The sequence below is a fragment of the Vollenhovia emeryi genome, unplaced genomic scaffold (genome assembly GCF_000949405.1).
Source record: "Vollenhovia emeryi isolate VEMERY1.0 unplaced genomic scaffold, V.emery_V1.0 DF939187.1, whole genome shotgun sequence".
In the NCBI taxonomy this organism is placed as follows: domain Eukaryota; kingdom Metazoa; phylum Arthropoda; class Insecta; order Hymenoptera; family Formicidae; genus Vollenhovia; species Vollenhovia emeryi.
Window position 1 is genome coordinate 786,194 of NW_011967179.1, and position 19,717 is coordinate 805,910.

Below are 19,717 nucleotides of genomic sequence, written 5' to 3' on the forward strand. Positions count from 1 at the left end.
CGCCAAGCGGTCACATCTTGCCACGCGCTCGAATTGGGCGGTAGGCCGGCCTAAGACAACGATTTTTAATAATTAATTACTCGTTAACTATTACGAAAATTGCAAAATGGTACAGGACTTTTCCGTTCATCTCGATCCGTTCTATCTTCTAAAAAATTTTGTCGGATATGGAAAGACTCACCCTGTATACAGGGTGTTATATAATACCCGCCTCACCTCTTATTTACGGATAGAGCGGATTAGACTGAGTTGAAAAGTCCTGTATCATTTTGCAATTTTCGCGATGGTTAACGAGTTAGTAATTATTAAAAATCGCTGTCTCAGCCCGGCCCAATTCAAGCGCGTGGCGAGATGCGGCCATCCCGCGATCGGCGTTACTAGGCGCGCGGAGAGTTGTTTATGACACACGGTAACGGCTACGTATAATAAACAACTCCCCGCGCGTCGACGGCCGCATCTCGTCGCGCGCTTGAATTCGGCACTAGGCCGGGCTATGATCTTTAACAATTAATAATTCGTTAACTATTACGACAATTGTAAAATGGCAGAGGACTTTACGACTTAGTCCGCTCTATCCGCAAGTAAGAGGTGAGGCAAGTATTACATATAACACCCTGTGTACGTAGAGGAAAGCCCTCTATTATGAGATAGATTTCTCAAGGCCCGTGTCCAAGTGGTCCAAGTCCAGGTCCAGGTCCAGGTCCAAGGTCCAAGGTCCAAGTGGACCAAGTTCTTACATCATGGACATAGGCCTTAATATGTGATAGCAGAGTTTTCAATACCCAAATTCAATCAAAAATCTTTTTTTTTGCAACGATTACACAATCTAAGAATGAATGTTTCACTAAACAGATTTCGCTCCAAGGGCATTAAATTCATGGTGAAATCAACAGACGATGTCCATTAATTTAACAGAAGTCCCCGCAATCTCATATTAGGAGCCTCTGTCATAATATGGGACTTTATTTTCAGAAATGTAATCACGAATAGTCATCGCCATGAAAAGAATTTGAGCCTGAAAATCTCCTAAAATATACCGAGTTATCAACGTTAGAAAATGTAGTTAGTAAATTTTCAAAAGCGCTTTGATTATCGTGCGAGTTCAAAAAGTCATTACTCGAAATCGGCGAAAGACGCCGATACTAGTTGAATTATTGGTCCCTTTTCATCATATTAATTTTTTACACGTTCACATGTGTATATATTCTTTGCACGATATGCGCCAAACAAATTTCAAGTGTTTAATCTGTTTCATTCTGTCCATTTGTCACAAAATAAGAGGACTGTATTTAACCTCCCGATTATCACCCCGTACATACGCTACACCGCAAGAGAAATTCCTTCGTAATTGCCGATTGCACCGATAATCGTTATCGATGAGTATATCCCGGTTTCTACGTTGCCGATTCGAGGAATATTATATCACCGTTATTTATTTTTGCGATCACCAGGTATCTTACCAAGTAGACGTGGCGGTTTTCACTATTACGCAATACGGCAATAAGGATACATTGCGTATACTGGATCTGCGATCGTAGAGAATCGGTTTTTGCGAAGAATACTAGAGTTTCTCGTTGCTCTGTAACGTTGCTCTACAGAAAATACAAAAATAAGCAATTCTTTTTTTTTGCGAAGAGCAGGAAGAAAAAGCAGGTTGAATGCATCTGGGACTAAAAGAATTATGTGTAGCTAATCGTCGCCGCACTGGAAACTGTGGACGGTTCCATATAAAAAAAATTAATATCGTCACGTATATCACACGGTGCAAATCGTTCCCGCGGCAGTTTTCTTTGCGGATATAAACGGAACAAAAGAAATTTACAAGACCACAAGAGCTAGATAATAAGGTCCGGTTACATTGATTTCGGATCCTAAAGCGGACCACGATCGCTTCAGGTTGATATCCTGTTACATTATCGTTTACGTATCAGACCTAGACTTCCCGAGTCAAATTCGAGCGTAATAACGCGCTGTCGTGGAAAACCTCGTCCCGTTTCCTTCGGTGACTGCCGTAATGGAATCTCAGCGGGAGAGATCGATATACAAGGAGTGCGGAGTGCGTTTGTGTGCTCGTTTGCACGCGGCGTGCATATACGTGGGTACCCGACACCAGGGGACAAAGATCTCGCAACCCTCACCAATGAAACAGCGCGCAATCAGTTTTTGCACGTCGATACTAACCGCATCCCAAAACGTTAGGAACTTGAACTTCCCACCGTAGGCGTGGTGCACGCTCGTGACATTATGCGGCACGATCGTGTACGTGTAATCGTAAAAAACCGCGAAAGCGTATTGCAGAAAAGTAACGGCATGGAATCCGATCGCTAGGCCCTCTCGCATCTCACGGCTGTTCACGAGTAGTGAGTCTGAAACGTGTAATTATCTTTTTTTTTTTATGGAGGACCGCACAGGACACACGCGCCGCGACGTCGGGCGAGAGCGGGAAGAAACGCCGCGCGCACACACATTGGCGAATTAACGTAGAAGCGCACGTTTTTTCGCGGGACAATCCCAGACTTTTCTCTCTCCAAATTATTTTCCCGATGTTAGAACCGTCGGAATCTCTTCGGGGCTCCCGTGCCCGGTGGGCACTGAGCCGCGCGTGAGAAACCTGGTTATGGAAAATTTTACATAATCAAATCCACGGGATAGTGTGTCTGCTAAGCGGCCGCTTAAACTGTGCTTGCAAATCCTTACTCTCTCAAAATCGCATTTTCTATTACCGCGAACACCGAAGTTGCAGCTCTAATTGCGGCAATTTCTTGGCGTACGTTACTTTTTTCCGTCAAACCTCCGTCGGAATCGCTTGGGTTATTAACAAATCTTCTCTTTTAGAAAAACGATAGGTACCAAGAGAAATCGCCGCAGTAATGAGAAATAGAGACAGAAATAGATAGGGAGAAAGAGAGAGAGAGAGCAAGAACTTGTAAGCGTAATCTCAGCAGTCATTTATTAGACACGGTATTCAGAATCTTATGTAAAAATTTAAGATTGCGATAAATAGTGGGACATCTTGCGACTTGTTTCCACTCAGTGGTCCAAGACCTGCGACTAAACAATGGAAATGAGATGATTAATTTGAAAACATTCTGCTCTTACACTGGTGGTTGTAGGACAAAAAATTAGAATTATTTATTTTTTATTATCAAATAGTTTCGATCGCAAAACTAATATATTGATTGTAAAAACACAGTTCTTCAAGTGTTCGAACATAAATATGTATATCCACCTGTATATACGTGTGCGCCTGTGTATGTGCGTGTTTACGTAACAGTTTCATTTGTTCTGCACTTTGAAGCTAATTTTCGGAGAAATATGAATACACGAAAGATCGAAGATTAAACAATGATTTTATTTCCATCTTTACACAGTCCTTTCTTGTTTGCGCCAATGTGACGTCGAGGGACACTTATTCCTGCACGCGACTTGTCGAAATCGATATCGGAACGGTCGATCGGACGAACGATCGCTTACGCGACTGATGTGTTAACTGTCGTACTTGTACCACCGAGATCGGGAATTATTGTTGAAAAAGTGACGGATATGCAAACGGAAGATAGTTCGGAGATGGAAAGTTTCAGTTGATAATTTCCCAACACGTGCGTACATTATGCAAGCTGAGTTACATAATTTATACGTAACTAGGTACACGGTTAAAAAAGACCTCACGTGCATAACAAATCTAAATTTTTTTACTCCTACATAATTTGCACAACGAATTTACGTTTATTTAAAATATGCACAAATGCGTGTGTCGCGGGCGCCTGTGTGTGTACGTGCGTGCGTGCGTGCGTGCGTGTGCGCGCGTATGTATGCGTGTGGTGTATACACGTACATATATATATATGTATATATATATAGATAGATATATGTATAGAACAAGTACACGAATAACCAAAGTAATCATTGTGGTGTCATTGTTTTTAATGATTACAGAAAGAAGGGAATCGTCAAGGAGAGCTTACAAAATGGCCGTTCGTAAAATTGAAAGTGAATCGCTTTGAGTGGCATTTGAATTACTTTAAATAATAATTAATGGCGATAACAAATAACACAGTGGAACACCCGAGAAAACACGACGCTTTGATTTCGTTAATTTCAAACACTAACACAACTATGGGTACGTTCGCGGAGCGCGCTATCAATGGCTGAAATGGCTGAAATGTCGCGCTATCAAACCCTGAAAATGTCATCTATCTTTCTTCGATAATGAGCAACAAGGATAGAATGACGCTTTCAAGTGCAAAATAGAGCCGATAGCGAGTCGAACGCACTCTATAAATCTGATACTTGGCTATAAATGTCTGTATTAGATACAGAGCGATATTTCTCTCCCTCTCTCTCTCTCTCTCTCTCTCTCTCTCTCTCTCTCTCTCTCTCTCTCTCTCTCTCTCTCTCTCTCTCTCTCTCTCCCCCTCCCTCCCCCCGCCCCTCTAACTGTCTGTCTCTGTTTGTTTTTTTTCCTTTATTTTTATTTAATCTCACATAATTTACATGAATCAATGTCGCAAAAATTTCTTCTAATTTAATTTTCATGCCGCGCGTGTTTCAGCGATGCGCGATCTTGCCCGAAAAGACTTGCCCGATTCTATTTAGATGCCGGAAATATATACGTTCTATACATATAGAAAATGTACATAAATATATCGTTACATAAACCCGTCCTTTCAATCTAAAATCAAGAAAACGTGCGATGCCTCTCGTTACCTCACCATTATTCATTCACCTCTTCGCATCTCCGCGCTTGATTTCTATCTTGTACTACTTCTCGCGAGGAAAGGTGATTTACACTCACTCTCGGTAGCGGGAAACGAAATATTATGTCACGTAGAAATTGAAAGGTAAAGAACAATAGCTCGGACGAGGACCGGGCAAGCATTCGTGTTTTATTGTTCGCTTTAGCGGCCCCACTAATCGCATTATGCAAAAGCACTTTGTATAAGCGGAAAGTATATCACGACGGGCTGCCGTTGGTCTGAATTTACCGAAACTTTTTATGTCGTCATATAACGTCTGCGACTGTAAAAGAAAACGCTCCAATAGAGACAGGCTGCAATTGATTATGAGAATATCGAGTGCTAAGCGAGGAGAAAAAGTTGACGGAAGATTTAGAGCAAAGGTAATAAAAATATCGAAACGAACGCGACGTTTGTCAAACTAGGCACGAAAGGAAAAACAAAGAAATGATTTAGGGAAATATTTAAAACTAAATCATATCTGTCGTTATGCAAATTAACATTTGAATATTGCACGAGCATTTACATACAACGCGTATGCACAGCGGTATATAGTCTTCGGCAAGTTCAGCTCTAATATCATCTGATATTTTTACTGGGTCATTGAGGCTCACCTGTTCGTGGGTGAGCTTGTCCTTTTTTTTCAGACGTGCTACCGAAGCGTAAAATTAATATATGGCCTTTCACGGATTTAATAGGGACTGCGGAGCGTTCAAAGAAATATTAGGTGACCCGTCGCCGGGCTATTACGTTACATAACTCACTTTGCGCGACAGAGACTTTTTAATTTGCGAATATGGAACGCGATTACCCACCCGAGGACATTTACTATACGATTGTCTCTCGATATACTCGTCCGATACTCATTCCCGTTTAAAGGTGGACACGCGTGCTGTCGACAGAAGCTGTCAACTCGTGGTGTTGCTGTCTGTCGATTACATGCCAATTTAACGAGCACGTTGGAGCCGACAAGTGTGAAATACGTGGACAAATTTCCCAGTGAAAAAGTTCGAACGTGGATTGCAGAGAGATTTTGAAAAGTTTTCGTCAATCTTCTCAAACTTGCTCTTTTCAGAAATCCGCGATTTTGTTCCTCTACCGTCTCTATAAATCTGACATTCAAAATTTATTAACAAATAGTTTGTTCACGGATAAGTTGCAGAAAATTTAAATCGAGGCCAGCTCGAATCCACGGTAAAAGAGACAAATCAGTGAGAGATTTTTTAAAGTTTAAACCGATCTCCTTCGAACGATGCAAATGTGACAAAAAGTTTCGAATAGATCGAAAGAGAAAAACTTGAAAGGACATTGCACACATTTATCGGGATAATAAAAACAAGAAATGAATACAAATTGGCGAAATGATTAATAAATTTAGAAATATAATTTGACAAAAACGATGGAGTGTCTTCGGAAAGAGAGAAATTACAAAACTACCCAGACAGCACATGTCTAAAAGACATCTTTAAGACGTCATTAAGTTATCTTTTAGACATGTACGTCTAATTGTAAACGGTGTTTTAAAGATATCTTTATCGCGCCTTTTAGACATGTGTGCTGTCTGGGTACAAAGTTGAAACTTGCGACTTGTTTTCGACTGCGTATTGCAGGGCTTAATATGCTGTTCTATATTTTTTTCTATAATAATTAGAAGTAGATTAATAGAGAGATGTTTCGTATCACCGTAGAGAAACAGCACGATTTAGCGTGTCACTTGATTTCGGCCGTTTTTTTCTTCTCTATACTTTTTCATAAAAAAGAAACTGGCATTTTGTATTCGAACTGCTCTAGTTTCATCCAATGCGGATTAACAATTCTCAAAATATTATTTTCTATCGAAGCAAGGCATATTGCGACTTTTTATTCCTCTTTAAATGATTATCATATAATATACAAATATTTCAACTTCATTGGGAAATATAAAACTTGCATCGACACTTAGTTCCTTTTTCCAACGTTGGAAATTAAGTACCGTCTTGACATTTACGGCGTACGACGGTGATACGATAATATATTATAATTACTTTCGTCATTCTCGCGACGTAATGATTTATTACGACACTTGAATTTCCTACCATATATCTCTTCCTTTAAGCAACCCATTGGCACCGGATTTTCGAACGAAAGGCAGGAAGGTAAATGGCGGATGTATCGACTACGACTTCCACCTTCAGATGACTGCAATAACGATCCCGACAAGTTCAGCGAATGAAAATCAACACAATGAAATTAAATTTTCTATATGAAATAGAAAAGAGGAAATATGAAAGAGGAAAGAGACCGGTTTCCGTATCCCATGATCAAAATTGAGTAAATAGATAATATAGTAATAGAAAGATAGATAAACTGCACAAAATTCAAATCAATACGGACCCGAGTACAAAACGAGAGATTTTCAAAAGTTTATGCTGATCTTTTCCGTCACGTCCTGTTTAAGATCCGCAATTTCCATTTCCCATCGAAGTCTCATTTAAAATTGATTAAATATATAATTAACTCACTCATAGGTAAATCGCAGAAAGTTTAAATCGCGGCCGATGCGAGTCCAGAATAAAAGAGGTAGATTGCAAGGAGATTTTGAAAAGTTTACACCGATCTTCTCCAGTTTGCTCTTTTTCGAAATCCGAGATTTTTATATTTCCTACCGACTCTATAAATCTGATATTCAAAATTGATAAAAAAAACCAGTTCGTTGATAGATAAATTGCAGGAAATTCAAATCGAGGTCAGCTTGAATCTACGATAAAAGAGACAGATCAGCGAGAGATTTTTAAAAGTTTAAACCAGTCTCCTCCATCACGCCCCTTTAAGTCTCCGCAATGCTGATTTCCTTCCCAAGCCTGGTATTAAGAACTGATTGAATAAATAACGATTGACTCTTTATGGATTGCAAAGTTTAAATCGCGGCCAATGCGAGCCTACAATAAAAGAGATAGATCTCGGTGGGAGACTTTCAAAAGTTTACACCAATCTCCACTGGTTCTTTCTAAGAATCCGCAAGTTTGATTTCTCACTCTGCACAAATCCGATACTTGAAATTTATTAAAAAATAATCTATTCGTTCATGGAAGTCGCAGAAAGTTCAAATCGCGGCCAACTCGAATTCACGATAAAAGAGACAGATCAGTGAGATTTTTAAAAGTTTAAACCGGTCTCCTCCATCACGCTCCTTTAAGTCTCCGCAATGTTGCTTTCCTCCACAAGCCTGATATTCAAAACTGATTGAATGAATAACGATTGACTCTATATGGATAAATTGCAAAGTTCAAATCGCGGTCAATGCGAGTCCGTGCTAATAGCGAATTCCATTGCTCGCACTAGTGCGCACTGCGTGCACACTAAGGCCTGTTTATAGTCAATATATATATTTCTATATTTAACTTTGTCTTAAATACACGTTCAAAGGGTATTTAGCCAAAAAATGGTCCGCATAGATGCTATACAGATCATTTTACCGGCTACGAAATATTTCACGAGAGGTTTAAACAAGCTTGAAGCCAACGGCACACGGTACCATTTTTCCTACTGGACTGCTTACGAGAGCCAATCAGGATGCAGAGTTTTCGATAATCCTGATTGGCTCTCGCAAGCAATCCAGTAGGAAAAATTGTATCGTGTGCCGTTGGCTTTACCATCAAGTCACCTGAAAGCCTTAGGCTTGTTTTCTGTTGCTACACTGGTGAACTAGTGTAATAAGTTAGAGTAGGACAAGTATATTTTTTCTCATTCTAGCTTACTGCACTAGTTCACCAGCGCAGCAATAGAAAACAAGCCTCTTGTAGCCTCGTTGGCTCGTAAGCAATCCAGTAGGAAAAATGGTACCATGTGCTGTTGGCTTTAGACCAGGTGACTTAAGCCAACGGCACACGATACAATTTTTCCTACTGGATTGCTTACGAGAGCCAATCAGGATGCAGTTTTCGATCAGGTGACCCAAAGCTGAATCCTGATTGGCTCTCGTAAGGAATCCAGTAGGGGAAAAATAGTGTCGTGTGCTGTTGGCTTTAAGGCTAAAGCCAACGGCACGCGATACAATTTTTCTTACTGGTTTGCTTAGCAAACAGTCCAGTGCAATCCAAGCGATCCAGTAGGCAAAATAGTATCGTGTGCCGTTGGCTTTAGTGTGCGCTCAGTGGAAGCAACCGAATTCGCTACAAGACTAGGGGCCCCATTCTTGAATTCATTCGCATGACAAACGTACGCGCAACTTCTGCTCTTACGGAAAAGTTGTAACTCGATTGGCCAAAAGCCGTGCGAGCAGCCAATCGACTTGCAAGTTTTCTGTGAGAACACCATTTTCTTTCGAGTGAATTCAAGAATCGAGCACTAGTCCGATAAAAGATCCCTTGGGAAAATGTACCTTAGGAAACCTTAAAATTTTTCTTTTGAAAGATAAGAAATGTAAAAAGTAAATTTGGACACTTTAAACTTTTATTTAAGGCGAACTTAAAACTCCGAGTGCTCAAAATTACTCACAATTTCTTAAGTAAACTTTCAACTTCTTCAAGAGAGTAAACTCTTAGAATTGAAAAATCACCCTTTCAACAACTTCGATCTCATTTCAAGTAAATTTCACCCCAACGTTCCTTCTCGCGCCTTTCAGGAGCTCGCGATTTCGAATCCCCAGCTCCACGTATACGCCGCACACAGGAGGCTTGTTTTCTATCGCTGCACTGGCGAACTAGTGCAGTAAGCTAGAACGAGAAAAACCACACTTGTCTTACTCTAATTTATCGCACTAGTTCACCAGTGTAGCAACGGAAAACAAGCCTAAGGTTCTTGCCTTCCCTTCCCCTCCCCCCCTCCCCTTATACTCCCGGGGCGATATTTTTGCGCGGGTATCACGATCGCACCACGTGCGCTCCGCTGTAACGCGCGATACAATTCAAGTCCCGGGCGGCAGCCGACGTGGCGGGGACCCTGGGGACACGGCACGTCCGCGGACACCCTAACCTCGTCCCGTCCGTGCGCCGAGGGTCGTCGCGACGCTTCCTCGTCTACCAACGGCCGTCGAACGCGGGGGAAGCACGCCGCCGTCGCCCGTGCACGCGCGTACGCGTCGTTGTACACGCGTGTGCGCGCACGCACCGCGCGGGCTTCGCTCTCGGCGCGTCGACGGCACCCGGGGGTATCCGAATTCCGAACTTGGAAGCCAGGATCGCGGGAGCAGGGAGGGCCGGCCGGATTCTACTTTTATCGTCCACGCCCGCATCTCACGAAAACGAGAGAGAGAGAGAGAGAGAGCGAGCGAGGGAGAGAGAGAAAGAGAGAGACGCGGAGAACCCTATTTTTAATCGGGTCCACGCAACGACCGTCTCTGCGCGACCTCGGGGGGATACCGATCGATCTACCCTTACTTAGTGCGGAAAACGCGCGCTTCGATTCTTAAAGCGGTAGGTATGTGCGCGGCGGCGTCTTGTCCCTTCTCGTCTTTTCTCCCCCTTTTCAATTTTCTTTTTCGTTCGCCGTTAGCGCGAGAGACACCGGAGTCGGAACGTTTCACGTGGTCGAGCACAAGGTACACCTCGAACACACTCGTGTCGGCGGCCCGCGACTTACTGACGGATAATAGAGTAAACCGGCGGGCGGGAAGAGGGAGAAAAGACCGCAGCGTGCGTGCGTTTGGTACTGGCTCATGCGGCCGCCGTTCCGGAGAAAAGGATGGAAGGGAGAACGTGGCAGTGGTGGATTTAGGTATCCTGGGCGCCCTACTACTCCCCGTGTCGCGCTCCGCTCCCACGGGACCCGCCGTCCTGCGCGGCCGGCGGAGACCCGGCGAGAGGACCTCGCGGCCTGACATCGAGATCGATCTCCGATTGACGGGGCCGTAAATTGAGACGCCCTTGGGAAAATGTGCCCTTTTAGAAAACCTTAAAATCTTACTTGAGGGAAGTGAGAAATGCAAAGAGTAAATTTGGGCACTTAAAACCTTTACTTGAGGTAAACTCAAAACTTTAAGAGTTTAAAAGAAAACCTAAGTTACGTGAAAAGTAAACGTGGACGGTTTTCAAGTTACTCTTCGAGATAATTTAAAAATGGCGAAATTATCGAAAATTACCTTTCACGATCCTTACGCTTTCTTCAAGAGAACGCAAGAGAATGTTAAAGTATAATAAGTTAAGGTTTTCATTAAAACTTTGTATGAAGTGTTTTCTAAGGTACTCAATAATCAGTGTCACACGCGATATAATTGTACTACGTACAGTTTTCTTTTTACGGGAAAGTGTTGTGCCGCGCGGCTCTCGATTCTATTTTTTAGAATACGATATTAAAATAAATTATTTTAAATCTTTGGTTTTCCTAAAACTGCCTCAAGTGCCCAAGTTCAAGATTCACCAACGTTGTTTAACTTTAAGCTTACCTCAATTCGTTCTTTGTCCCTTTCTAAAGTAACAGTTGGAAAGAGACAAAGAACGAATTTAAAGTAACGATAAGCTCAAAGTTAAGCGACGTTGGTGAAACCGGGCCTAAATTTGCTCTAAAATTTCTTAAGTAAATTCTTAACTGCTTCAAGAGTAAACTTGAAAGATTACTTAAGAAGAAAAAAAACGTCAATTTCAATTACAGTAAATTTTTCTAAGGGCGCAGCCGGGCGGTCCAGGGCTCGAGCATCGATCGTCAATCGGGTTTTCGGGGTCCCGCGTATTATTTCTCCACTGCCGCTCGCGGACCTTGAGCGGAGATGCCGCTTTCGTAGTGTAGGCTGGTGTAGGCGTAACTCTACAAACTATCGTACGTGGGGGTTACGTGATTTCTTTGTCCGCGATTCTCCTACGGTCGGCTCACCAGCGCCGATACTCAAACTTCAAACGCGAGACGATTTTGATTGCTGAGTTCTCGTTTACGATGTTACATTTCTTATATACTTTTCATCTGTATTCTAATATTTGAAAATATAAGGCGCGTACTTCTTCTTCTAATGACTCGTCTAATTCACTTTTTTATGAAACTGCCTCTGGGGAACGATTCGCAAGAGAAAGGAAAGAAGGAGGAGGAAGAGAGGGGGGGAGGAGACCAATTTATATCTCTCTGAACAAGATTTAGACTTTCTAGAAACTTGGAATTACGTGAAGTCGGTGACACAATAGCGAAGGAGGAACAATGGTATTTCTCCATCCTTTGTTAAGTCTGAAACACCCGATACAGACGTAATTCGGTTGACTTATAAACTAGGACTTGTCAGTTCTATTCTGTCCTGTTCTAGTCGCTAAAAGAACCTACGAAATATACCAATGCACAGAGAGCAAAAGTCTCCGTTCTTTCTGTCACCAGCTGACCAGCTTATCAAAGAAATATATGTATTTCATACTTGTGGTATTTCAATCTCACAGAAAATTATCATATTGCGACTAGATCTTTAAAAAACCTCTATGCTGTTTTCCTCAACCAACTTTTAAGTACCATACATGTGTTTAATTATGTTTGCGTAAGTTCCATCAGCGCCACGATGGGAACAGATTCGTGTAATCTGCACGAGATTTGTTTGAGAAAAAAGTTGGTGGATAATATGACAGTTTCAAGTTGGACTAATAAATGCTTGTAAAACTTGATCAATTTTCTGATGAAGGTAAAGTTATATATGTATATACCATACATTCGTTTACTAATGTGGAACAGTTAGAATCAGGTTTTGCGAAGATTGTTCGAGTAGACGCGTCTAAACATGATATAAACTACATTTAGCATGCTGTATGCGTGATAAAAATTTGTTTTGTTAATTTACAAAGTAACTTATTGCCCTGTTATGTAAGTATATATATGTATAATGCAAGTTCACATAATTTTCTATTTCTCAAGTCATAATTCACAATGACAGTAGCGTAGAAAAGAGCATTGATATTTATTTATTCACTGACGTAACGTTTTGTATGCGTTGATTCCGCATCAAATTTCTAGCCGTAATAAAGATATTGTTTAAAGCCTGTTGTATCTGCGATTCGAAAAAGTTTCTTGTTGATTTAAAATATGCAATTTGCAACGATTGACGTCAAAAAAGTTATCTCAGTTATGCATATATGTTTGTATGTATGTCACGAGCAGGGGACTCAGACAATCGATTCGTAAATTAATTGACTGTACAAAAAACTTGATAGATTTGATGTATGGAAGCTATTCTCCATATAAGAATCGTTCAATCTCGATTTGAAACTCTGATCGACCAATCCCGATAGAAAATGACTACGATATTTATATCTCGAAGGTTGCCGGTCATTTTCACAACTCATTGTCGGTTACAGATAAAAAGTATTCGTAACGCTAAAAAAATATTCTTTCCAGACGGTAGATTTTTCCGAAGTTTTAAAAATTTTCTATTGCAAGAACGTCTTGTATGTATTAAGAGTAGCTAAAAGTGTGCAAATTTGAATTTATATATGTAATATTTAGTAATAATTAATTATAGTGTTACAAGTGTTATAGTTTCTGCTATGCAATGTATCAAGAAAAAAACCACCATTTCTCAGGAGATATCAATATATATTTCAGAGCGCTAAAAATCTATGTTGTAGAAGTTAAAGTGAATCGGATATTACGTAAAAAATATTTGCTGCGTTGAAGCTGCTCTTCTTATATGCTCGTTTTATTAGCTATTCTTATTGTACATGTTTTATGTATTTTAAACATTTTACATACTATATATATACATCTTATCACACTATGGTATTATATAATAAATAAATAATTAATGCACTCGTTATATTATATATTATACAGGGTGTATATTGTAGCATACACAAAATTTCCATAGACAAAAATTTGCAATAATTGGAGCACTATTGAAACAGCATATTTCTGAGACCGAATCAAGTAAAAAAAGTCCTGTACTACTTTTCTCTCCGACAAACAGTTATCGAGATATTATGAGCTAAACGTTGAAAAAGTTATAAATTTTCTCTTGAATATCTTAAAAAGTATTAGGCCAATCGAAACAGGTTTCCGACAAAAGTTATTCATATTAATTAGTAGAATAAGATAATATAATAAACAATCGGGGGTTCCATTTAAAATATTCAAGATGACCTTGGGCCTGACCTGAATAACGCCACGCAAACTCATACGTTCACTAAATGCGCCTTTTTAAACCATATAACTTTTGTCTAAAACATTTATCTCCAAAACGCTTTATTTTCAAGATATTTAGCCTTTGCCGAACTTTTTGTACACCCTGTATGTACCTGATATTTCATCCAATGGAAGGAAAACAGCGAGTTTATAACTGATTGTGAACCGAAAATACTACTTACCACATCCCACATCGTTAAATACTTGAATTGGCCAGGGTCGAACTTGCTGAACTTGTTTACGAGAAAAGGAATGTGCAATACATTGAATGCATAATACAGCGTGAAGCTGTAAGCCACCAAATTGACGAAATGGACCACGGTGTTTAGAACGTACGTCATCATGATGAAATTCTGTCAAATTTAACAAATGTGCACATTAGTACGATGAGTGGTAATATAAAATACTGAGATATTGTAGTAGATTGAAAAATCATATCACGAGAAACCAACATTGGAATAAATACGAAAAATGTAACGTTAATAGCACAATTGATTAGACTGTTGTTAGCTAAAGCTTAACATTATTTGTTTCTATATTGAACTCGATATTGATACGTCGTGATAGGCTTTTTATTCTACTACAATAAAATAATCTTATTAATTTAATATATATAACAAATAACATTGGAATAAAAGCGTAAACTATTTATTTAGTTTTTCTTTTATTATAATTGAATTAACAAGATCATTTGCAATTAGCCTGCTGTCAATTGTATACTATCAACATAATACATTATTTTACTGTTAACATGTTCATTATTTTCTTTCCCGTGTACAAATATGAAAAATTCTAAAACTGAAGTGAGATGGAATAAAATTGCGTAGAAAATTAATGTTTCTTAATTGCAGTTATATGTATTTAATGTGTTATTGATCTTTAAATTTCGCAATTTAAGGTCAATCACATTCAGTGATTTGATATGTGCTTTGTTTAACCTGAATAAAATATAGCTTAGAGCAGCAATTCGACGATTGCGACTTTTTGTTCGGACACGCATAAGCGATATAAATCGATTAACCAATTTCGTTTTCAAAGAAATACAGAGTGACCATGTATTTGTGATATCAAGCTCATTTTAATCTATTCACATTAAATTTCAGAACTTTATTTATAATTTTATATTTCTATGTACACGTATATATGTACATATATGTATATGTTATGTGTGTATCTTAATTCTTCAAATGCATTTATTTGTGGTACATAAAACTACAAATAAAACTTTATTCTGAAGTCTGACATGAATTGTATTATACATCGTTCGAAAAAAGTGAGCTTCAAAATATAATATTAATATGGATGTGTGTTAATTTAATAAATTTACTTAGCATTATTAACGCTAATAACAACTTTTATTAATTTTTGTTTATTTGGTATCTATTTATTATTCATTAAATATTTTACGAACATGTTTAATATTATTATTTAATATTACTGCATTATTATTTATTCATTTTAATTAGATAATACACAAAATATGCTTGTTTTTATTAAAACTGATGCAAAACTAGTAAATTTTATTAGACTGTCACACAATATTTATGTGTCTTGCGTAAAGCAATTAAGTCGATTAAACTGGGTGTATACTCGCCTTGAACCAGAGTCAATGTAAGCAAATCTATTTAATACACAAAGTTTTGCAACTGTTTTATTCTCACGAGATTATATAAGTTCCAATGATAAAATATTTGTTCAATTTGAAATTATCTCGTATATAAAGCTTTTATTTTTGATATTATTGTTGATATTATTTTTGATAAACTGCAGCCGCTGACAAACAAAATATTAAAAAAGCGTTTTGATTAAAGTGATATTAAATGATAATAAATTGACTGCGCAGAAAATTTCTTTCATTTAAGAATTCATGTAAGATAAACATAATCCATATAAGATAAGCATAAAATTTATACAGATATTCTATATTTAACTATGTATACGTGAAAAGATCAACAGCAAACGAATAAATTTGCTTCGTATTCAACTGCTTTTTGAAATCGTAATGAATACAGATATGTATACTACTTTTGAGATTTTCGTCTTCCAATTGTCAGGGAAAGTATTCGTGTAACCGAGGAGAAAGATTTCCAAACGTGGCATCCAATAGCGTTAAATTAACGTCATCTTGAAGTCACGCATTATTGAGAGCGGGAAAATTAGGCTCTTAGATAACGTTTCGTAATCCATTCTGTCTTTTCGCGTGCGAGTTGATGCAGACGAGCACTTCTCAGGGCAGTTATTTAACTTCTCAATTCAACGGTATCTCTTCCGTGATTTCTACGACACAATGAATCGTATATACTTACATTACGTACGATCTCGCCGCGAATCGAAATGCACTCTGGGAAAAAAGTCAGTTACAACCCATTTTGGGGCTCACAATTAGTAATCGAATTATTTAGATTGTTCGTAACTCTAATCTTTTACGAATTTTATCTCACTTAGCTAAATCACAATTAGCCGTTCTATCTGTATCCAAGATATTAGAGTAATACTAATCAATTCTCTCAATTAGTTTTGTCGATATTCAGTAACGCAAAGATAATTTTCACTTAAGTGGCAATAACCGAAATGTTAAGTTACTTAACTACATAAAAAAAACGGTCAAAATTTTTCCCAGAGTAGAGTTACGAACAATCCAAATAATTCGATTACTAATGGTGGGCCCCAAAATGGGTTATAACTGTCTCTTTTTTCCCAGAGCACGCGGATGCGATCGTGTTCTCGCTGCGGCAAATTTTTGTCGGGAAACAACCGGTTGTTGAACCGCCAAATCCTTCGCGTGCTACGCGACGCGCGTCTACGGTTACACCGGCGGGGATACGCTGGGTTTCCTCATCGGGAACCTTGACCGCAACAATACGGTATTGTAATCGCATGTAAAATTTAATCTGCCCGACAAACCCGCCGACTGTTACATAAATAATTGCCACCATTTAATGGTCAACGATGAACACTTATTACACTTAATGACTTTCATGGTAATGAGATGATAAAGACTGCGCTGACGCGACGTCGTCCTTAGACGTCAGCCGACCACGTTTCCGCAACCATTGCGGGAAGAAGTTTTGAAAAAAAAGATCCCTGCCTTTGTACACCGTTTGTGAGAAGAAATGTTTACTCAAAAAAGCATTTCTCGATTTTACTATCTACGACGGTCGCGGCCTTAAGCAATTTATTAATTCGCAAAAAAATATTACACGGACAAAATTTTCTCTTGCAATTTACTGAGAATTCTGTAAGCGTGGGGCGACAAGGCATTTTGAAGATCTTTATAAGAGTTTTTTTGAAATTTTACCGTACATTCTACCAGCAAAATGTATACCCAGCGAGAAATGTCGACATCGACACCGTCAAATTGACGTTGGTTCGACATCGTTTCGACATCATTTCGTCATCGACCGACGAATCATTTCTCACTGGGTAAGCATAATTACTTATAGTAAAATGTATGGCAAAAGTTCAAAAGACTCTCATGAGATTCTTCGAAATGCCACGTTGTCCCACGGATTACATGATTTCCGGGGCACATTTCGAGAAAAAATTCTCTCCGTGTACGTTTTGACCGAAATGACGCATGTCTGACTTAAAAATATAAATTAAGAAGTGATTAAACAAGTTTAGTCGTCTCGACAACTTTTTTTTCTCAACGTGTGCGCCGTAATAATTTTTCGCGATCAATGTCGAGAGAAGTTTAGGAAGAGATTCTTCACTAACTCGTTCTTACGTGCTTCGTATCAATCGTAGCACTCACTACTACAGTATAAATGTAAATATCAGCGTAAAAAGTTGTAACGTCAAGTACTTTCGAAGTTATGTTGCTTGAAAGCTACAGTACCGCCGACATTATCCAAGATAACCCCGTGAAGAACGTCGGTACAGAAAATATGGTAAAGATAAGAGATGTAGCGTTTTAAGTGACGCATAGCAATCGTTCAGTGTACCGCGCGAAGAATGCATAGTCGGAACTACGTGTTGTGTTTTTACACACACACACACAAACGGGCCATGGAGTGGTCTGCATATCTAGGACAATGCTAAACGCAACATGAATATACAAAAGCAATAACTAGCGAAGCTAGACGCGCGCGTCTTAACGAAACTTTGAATATTCCCCAGCGAGAAACGTCTCGTCGATCGATGTCGAAACGACGTCGAATCGACACGGCCGTCAGATCGCTCTCGAATCGACGTCAATTTGCCGGCATCGATGTCAATTCGACTAATCATTTCTCACTGGGTCGCATTATTTTCATGCATTCCCCCTGACCTTCGATATAGACGATGTTCGACGATATCCAAGGCAAACAGGAGGAAGATAAAGAGCATGTTGCCTCAACAAAATTTTAATGCGATTAATACAGAACTTTATATAACCCGGCGTGAGAAGTGACTCGTCAAAACGATGTCGGATCGATGTCGAATCGACGAATCACTTCTCACTGGGAGCATCGATGTCTCGCGCGATCGACTTAATATCGTCGCCGCGGAGCAAATAAGGAGCGTTCGTTTCGTTCCTAAGGCGCACTTCGCATCTCTATTACCTCGCTTGTTACGTCGGAGATAATGACCACTCCCCTGGTCGCGTGGTCAGGCCGCGGCCGTTGCGTCGGATACGCACTGACAATCGAACGTCGACCGACTGGCCGCACTGAACCGGCGCGTACTATTAAAAGTTCGATAGCAGCGTTGGTTCGACACGTCGGCGATTATCAGAATGACGACACATCAATGCCGCGTCTGGCTGCGATTAGGGCCGGATGCGCAAGTTCGGGTTTTGCGAGACGGATACGGCTACGACAATGATGCGCTTACCGCGATCGACGATGCGCGAATGCTCCAGCCGGGCACGGAGAACTGCAATTGTTAAGCGCGGGAACTGTAGCGCCCGACGTTCTAACGATTTAGTCCTATCAAGGCTAACGAGAATTATCTTCTTTCTATTCGGTGGGAGAAGCGCAGCGCGCGCGCCGAACGGAAAAGAGCTTCGCGATTCTCGAGAGCGCCGTGCAGTTCTTTTTTTCTTCCTTCTTCGACAATTAAGACGCGCGAAGCGCCACGAGCTGCGGCAAATTTTCAAAGTCTTTGCGAGAAAAATGAAAAATTAGAAAGAAAGAGGACGAACGCGCGAAGGAAACTGAAACTTTTAGCGAGGGAGTAATTTGAATACTATAACTGAAATAAAGACGAGACAATTTAAGCAAAATTTTAAATTGCCTATTGGAAAAAGTTTTGAGAGTTGCATTCGCAGACTATGCGTGAGGGAAAAGTTTTCATATTTGTCGAAAAAAATTATACAGGCGCACGATATTATTTGTATGTAAGATTACGGCGCGCAAGCTATATCGAATTTTCGGTAAATTCTAAAAGTAAATGTTAAATAGTGACCAAATAACGCAGGCGCACGCGTAAGTCCGTTATATCGATCTTCGTCGAATTGAAATAATGAAATTACGAAACAATGTAATTAACATTAAATAGAATCTACACACTCTCACCGGTAGAGAAATACAATACAATTTGTTATATAATGTTATATCTAAGCTTATACAATATGTTACAATTTAGTTAACCACAAATTCGTGAACTTTGTAAATTAACGAATTCGTTCCTTGTAAAGAATGACAGATCTCGCAACAAATGATATGATATAATGATATGTCACTGAAAAGTCCGTGTGCATGTTGCATAAGAGGTCAGTAATACCACAGATTGTATGATTCTCCGGATCTCTGCTCCCGGATACAAAAACCAGATATTTTGCTCGTCAAAACGCGCGATATCGCACGATATCATGTTGGAGCGCAAGTGAATCCACGTCGTAATGACTTGCAACTAAAGCTAACGAGTAGAAGCCGTCAAGATTCTCACGTACATTGTATTTGTGTACGATAAGAAAATATGTCAGAATATGCTTGTTC

The 19,717-nt window shown here is 39.5% G+C and overlaps 1 protein-coding gene across 4 annotated transcripts in view; it reads right to left on the reverse strand.

Annotated features, from left to right (window-relative positions):
- Nucleotides 1-18,707, reverse strand: part of LOC105562498 (androgen-induced gene 1 protein-like) — a 26,764-nt gene extending 8,057 nt beyond the window's left edge. The window contains exons 1-3 of one of the 4 annotated variants that reach the window (XM_012013385.1): nucleotides 18,341-18,605; nucleotides 15,822-16,073; nucleotides 13,979-14,149 (exon numbers count right to left, since the gene is read on the reverse strand). In XM_012013385.1, coding sequence (XP_011868775.1) covers nucleotides 13,979-14,149; nucleotides 15,822-15,896 — 246 coding nt within the window. In that variant the 5' untranslated portion in view covers nucleotides 15,897-16,073; nucleotides 18,341-18,605. The other 3 variants (XM_012013386.1, XM_012013388.1, XM_012013387.1) reach the window with 3 other exon arrangements.
- Between the last annotated feature and the right edge of the window lie 1,010 nt (nucleotides 18,708-19,717).